Here is a 6569-nt window from a genome sequence, read left to right as displayed (position 1 = left end):
TGCTTCATTCTTTAATCACAATGCTTTTTTAATTATGATAAAACAATAGCAACTGAAAAATGGGCTTGAAACAACCAACCATCGAAATTCAGTTTGATACAGCCTTTTATCAAAATAAAAAGTTGTTATTGTTGTTTTCTAAAAGTTTGAGTTATTGAGTAATCTTCGGTAGCCTACTGTAATTTTTTTCATAAGGAGAATAATATTTTTAAGTAAGAAGTCTTATTTCAATGGCTTCTACAGTATTTTAGTAATAGCCTAATTCATGAAGTTTAGTTGTTTCAATTCAGTCACAAAGATTTTAAAACTGGTAAGTTATGAAGTTAAGAGTACGTTTTGGCTTAGTGACAAAGATAATAACTTTACAGGATAATCCAGACCATTTGCTTGGCTATGTCAAAGCTCGAATAAGGGAAGAATTTTCAACAGATTTTAACCTCCAGCCAGAAGATAACTTTGATGTAACATTAGACGGTTGCTCAAATCTCGGAAGTGATTTCCTGACATTGAGTAATGTCGGCGTAGTGCATGGAGATTTAATCAAGATAAATAATGTGGTTTTATGTAATGAAGAAGATCAGTTTTTCGACAGCGTTTTATCCGTTGCACAAACCCAACAACATGTAAAGGAATTATCTGTTGTTGATGATTTTATCACCGACATTAAAGCAGAGAAAAGCTCAAGAATAAATACAACAGATGATGCTGAACAAGCTAGCGCAAGCTCTTATCATAACGTGCATCGACGCCCACAGCTTCTTCAAGACTACTTGGACGGTCAACCTCTTCCATCAACACTTCACACATTATACAACCTCACAGCAGTGAAAGATTATTTTCATGCCCTTTGTGCAGTAATTCATAACCTGATGCTGGAAAGTGGATTTAACCTTCAATTGACTTCAAGCATGCAACATCCATTTGATATAAGCAAGGCTCTGTCTTCATTTGCAGTCATTTTGGAATACAATCATCCTGCAGCGGAGGCGTTGGTTTTTTGTCTTAATTGTACTGTTCTTGGCTCGTATGTGCTTGTTAACGGACTGGTGCATCATTGCGAAAACGCTAATGAACAAGTTATATCATTGCATGTAAAAGCAGAAGAATTTGTAAAAAAATTCGACTCAACACGAAAACCTTCAAACGAAAAAACTGTGTACGAAAACCTTTGGAAATTATCCCGACTCTTCAAAGAAAACATTGCGTACAAAGCAGTGGACATCATGCGAGAAGAATTACACCTTTTGCCATTACATGGACTATTGTCATTATTTCCTGAGATTTTAATTAACATTTTTACAAGCCTTGATGCATCAAGTTTGTGTGCTGTTTCGCAAACTTGTCATAGACTGCTGGAAATTGCTGATGACGACCTCTTGTGGAAAGCGCTTTACGTCAGAGAATTCGGACCCACAGCAGTAACTAACATCATGGCGTGGAAGGAAACATATAAGCGAAAGTATATCCAAAAGAAAAAAGAGGAAAAAGAAAAAGCTAAAAGAGAACTAGAATTTGCTTATTCTCCATTTAACCCTTATCCCTCTGTCACAGTAGCCCAGCCTGGCCAGCAAAGTATTTCTGTTCAATTTCCTGGACAACCTATTGAAATATTGGGGGGAAACTATGATCTTGAACCGCATTTTTCTTACGGTCCATTTGGAGGCATTGGGCATGGCTTAATTCCCCCTCATCCTTTCAGTCAAAACAGACCCATATTTCCTGGCTCTAGAAACCCACTTCCAAGGTCAAGATACGATCCCATGTACCCAAATGGTGGTAGATTTACACCAGGTCGTGGCGGAGGTATGATGGACCAATCTGACACTTAACAAACAAACTTATTCTTTCACAAATATCTAGAGAATTGATTTTATTCGCTGTCTTTCTTAGTAAATTACTGTTGTTTATTTGAACAAATATATTGTCAAATGTATTGAACTGACTGCATCGGTTAAACAACAGATTTTTTTATTTAAATAAAATAAATGAATTAAGGTTTCCATTTTTTTTTATAAGAATATATGATGCGGCTGAAACACGCATGAAAACACATAACTTAGCCTAGGTGACAAGCCTATGTATTTTCCCCCAAATTGAATGCCTTTAAGATGAAATTAATACAACTTTACACCGGTATGTTTATTTTTATGTGAAATTAAGGCAATCTGATAATTGCAGGTGCCTCATGAAGTATGCAGATATGTCAAATATGTAGATAGACCTAGGCCAGGGTGGTCCAAGACTGCGAACATGAAGGGCCACATTAGGGTCTGAGAAGAACTTCACGGGCCGTATGGTGAGAAATAATAACGCGTTGCTGAAAGTAGAAACGTTGTTAAATAAAAACTTAAATAGGTTGCGATTTTGAACTTTTTTCTGTAAATTTCGATCTGTTTTAGCTACAATCTTACTGTTCGCAGGCTATGAACATTAACAAATCTTGTCGCTGACAAAATGCAGTTGCAATGAAAGGACTGAGTTTGCTGTTCTCATCGACCTAATGTTTTGCTGCTCGCCTAACTCACTTTTTAATCTCTGCTTGCGACTCAAAAAGTGATTTTCAGCTAGTAAAAAAGATACGATACATAACACGTTATTCTATTTTATTTTTTCTCATGCATGGTGCTGTAATGTCGCTTTAAATTAAACTCTTTAGGCACTGAAATAACTTGCAAGCAAACCAGACACTGTCGTTTACCATTGCTATTGGCAAAAAATACCTTTCCTCCCAAGTAGGATTGAACTCTCTGTTTTCCTCTGACACTTTTCTTTTGACACTCATGCTTTTAGTAAACTTTTCCCTTGACTAAATAAATGAGTTGCAGCTAATTTACAACCAAATTCGAAAGTGTACTCTGTGCTAGCAACAAAAGCAAAATATCAACGCACGTTTGTGTCGTCACAAACCGAAATTGTTCCCTCATAGTCATAGTTACCTATTGACAGTGATGGGCATTATCGGCGATAAATTTTTATCGCTTATCGTTATCGCTCAATTATTTTTTCAGTTATCGTTAATCGTTATCGCCAAAGGCAATATTTGATTATCGCCGATAATTAATCGCCGATAAATTTATTTCGGATCAACACACAAGTGGAAAGACCATGAAAAGTAATATTTTGACTTGCCACTAAGTTAATGAAACTAAAATTAAAACCAATTTTTCTTCAGTGCCTGAAGTGTGTGTGCGCAGGTCGTTGTGAGGGGAAGGGGCACGCCCGCATGCCCTCCTGCAGCGACGGCTCAGACAACGCAATAATCTTTAGATTTGCAAATTGCAATGCAATGAAATGCATGCAACAAGTCTCTTGTTGTTTTGCTGCAATCGGCAATCGCGAGTGAAATTTACAATTAAAATGTAAGCGCACAGGCGGTACAGATTCCTTTGAAGCGAAGCGAAAGAAATTGGCAAGTGGTTTGTGAAAGTGTCGCAATACAAGGCCGCTTTTACATCGGAAACATGGTCTTTCGCGCCACCTCACAATCAACTATTTTATTCTTGTGTTTTATTTTTTCGTTGGAAGTGTTAGTTTTTAGCAATTGTCGTAAAAAAATAAAATCTCTCTCGTCAAAACATGAAACTTACTGTTTTAAGCGCATTAAATCCTTAGATGAGTAGATTAACTACAATAGACCTTTTCCGAGCTGATATCAGTCAAGCGTGACCGGGTAAACACGGTCCTCTGAGATGGTGCAGTCAGAACTGATTTTGCTTGAAACTGATTGATTGATTGATTGAATCTTTATCCTCGGACTGGGAAAGCTTCTTGCAGAGCTTAACACTTTGCTCCTCAAGGGGAGGCCAGATTTGGCCCCCCCCTCATATTTCCTTTGATTATTTGAAGCACAGTAACGCCATGCACTTGGTTTTTCTTGACTTTTCCTAAAATTGCCAGGCGGATCTGATGATATTAAATTTGATGCTAAAAGTTGTGTAGTTTTCTTGTAAATTCAAGATTTTGGTGAATTTTTGCTATTTCTAGCTCACTTCCAGCAAAGCGTGAAATGGATTACATTGCGATAACAAGCCATAAGCTCATAATTGCTTCGTGCATCGATATGCGCGAGCAGAGAGAAACATCCTCTTGTTTTCCTTTGTTTGGTTTGACCTCAATAATACAAAGCGCGTTATTTCTTATGCCACAAAAGAAAAGCCAGTGATCACAAAGCTGTTAAATAGAAACAATAATAGCAAACGTTTTTTGCGTTATCAGCTCTACAAAGAAGAATAGCAATCCACGATCAAAATAGTAGGCTATGTAGGCCACAAACTATTCAAAACAGTTGTTTCAAGCAGATAATATTCATTGACGAATAAAAAACGTTACAATAAGAAATCTTCTCTTGGGTAAATGCACGAAAACCTGGTTTCGAAATAAACGTTCTATGGAAATGCTCTCATTGACAAAACTTGCAATTGAGTAATGTATCACCGCAAATGCTTTTGGGAGAGGCCGAAGAAATGGCGTTTTTGCAAACAGTAATTGTGAGATACACTCAAAATTATGAGATAGGCTCCATTTACACGTAGCAGCTAACTCGATGGCTACATGTCCCTTCCCTGCTTTATGTTGCTTACTTGTTGTTATGTGTTGCATTTTTGTTTCACAGCGCACTGTGTGTTGTTCCAAAGAGCGCAAAATAAAGATGATAATGCCTCATCTACATTACTAAATATTTTGTAATGTAGAAGAGGCATAAAGCTAGGCGTCACATCAGACAAACAACAAATCAGCTTTTTTCATCATTGATTCAACATCTGAATACGTTGCGCCAATGTATAAGAGGTCGGCTATTGTGAAGACCCGCCATTTATAAACGATCCGATTATACCAAAAGTGGGACAAACTAGTGGATCAAAGAATGAATAAACAATGCTGAGAAAACTAAATCTAGGTGACGAACAATACCGATGTCTTCATTTATCTTGGAAAAATGCTGCCTAAACTTATCAACAAAAATACAGTAAATAACGGCAAGGACCCGAAAGCAGAATTTGCTCGACTTTAGCATGAATGTGGTCAGACATCTACAGTAATAATTCCACACATACAATAACGGGCACTCAACGGCTGTAAGATACATAATAATCAACCTGGTTCTGGGCCGTTTGTGTAACAGCTTAGGGGAAGACACTACTTGAAATGATGCACCACACAAATTATTTTCAATGAAGACTGAGTCTAAAAACCGATGTGGATTGTGCTGCACAATGACTTCAAGTTTCGGACAGAAAAGGCACAAAAATATCACGATAAAAATAAAGACCTTGTGGGAAATTTTCGAGAATCATAACACGATGCAAATACCATAAACGCGTAGTTTGCATGCTGCTCTAAGCTGGCCGGCAACCACAAAGGTAGACAATACAGGCAGTTTATAATTCGAACAACGCAATAAACATTATAAATACGTAAACCGACAATTTTCTTTTACAAACGTTTTACGTCTAATGGTAAATTTTCCCCCAACAATTTTTTGTGAAGCGCTTGCAAACCACGGTTTTGTAAAATAATTCATCATTATTATTTTTTACTTCTCGGATATTGTAAAACGTCATCAGCAAAATTACAAAAAAATTTTTTATTACTTCAATGTAGTAGGCCTAAGAATTTTTTATAGAATTGTAGCCACGTTGTTTCAACAAAGAAGCCGTTTTTTGGCAATACAAAGTTATAGAAAATAATTTGCAATCCTGCAAATGTTTGGAAAGAATCTAGGAAGTCTTCTCACAATCTGGCACAAAATGATTATGTTTATTGTATCTCTGCAATATTTTTTACGACAAACTTTGAAGCTTCGTTATAATCATTTTTATCTTTGAAGTCAAAAGTTAATTTTTTTTTGGCCAGAAACATAATCGCTGCCTTGCTGATGTTGTCGCTTTTACGCGTATTTTTTGTGTTTCAAACAATGACGACCCAGTCAGCAATCCAGTCCTTTTACATTGATTCAACATTTGTAAACGTTAAATTTATGTAGCTTTGCTGACTGTGGGTATTTCACATTTCCTTTGTTTACGCATGTTGATCAATTCGCTGTTGCATTGTTTCGACGCTGGCGGACTAAAAATGTATTTTCAAATTGATTGACACAATCTTCAATAAAAAGTTTAGCTTCGAACTTAGCTTTGTTGATGTAAATGCTGTATTGTTTGTGGATGTAATTTATGAGTCATGTTTATAAACACTCGTAAGCGAAATGAGTTATGATGTAACCTGCATGATATTTGTGATGCGACTTGACACAAATCCACAATTTCAAAAGCACCTAATTTGAACTTAGAAATTTCAGATAAATTCAACAACTTGTTCAATTGTCTTCTCTCTACTAAAAATATTCATACTACAAACTCAATTGTAGACCTAAAATACACAAACGAAGATGTAAACAGCTATTCAAGCAGGCTAAGCTGTTACTTATGAGAAGTTTGGTTCCATAAAACTAGAAGCTGGCCATGAGTTTGGGAATGCATTAGTTTAGGACAAAAATGTAAGACAACAAACGCAGTTTTTTTTTTTTCAAACTCGTGTAACAATATTACTCTGATTGTAACTATTTTAGAATC

At 36.3% G+C, this 6569-nt stretch overlaps 1 protein-coding gene across 1 annotated transcript; it reads left to right on the top strand.

The window, feature by feature from the left end:
* Positions 1-226: 226 nt before the first annotated feature.
* LOC145778199 (F-box only protein 7-like) lies at positions 227-1923 on the top strand. Its single transcript, XM_082589653.1, has one exon. The coding sequence runs from the start codon at positions 318-320 to the stop codon at positions 1827-1829; it is 1512 nt and encodes a 503-aa protein (XP_082445779.1). The 5' UTR covers positions 227-317; the 3' UTR covers positions 1830-1923.
* Positions 1924-6569: the final 4646 nt, after the last annotated feature.

This window comes from Aplidium turbinatum, chromosome 1, assembly GCF_918807975.1.
Source record: "Aplidium turbinatum chromosome 1, kaAplTurb1.1, whole genome shotgun sequence".
NCBI lineage: Eukaryota > Metazoa > Chordata > Ascidiacea > Aplousobranchia > Polyclinidae > Aplidium > Aplidium turbinatum.
The sequence above is the reverse complement of the archived record's forward strand: the minus strand, read 5'-3'. Positions and strand labels throughout refer to the sequence as shown.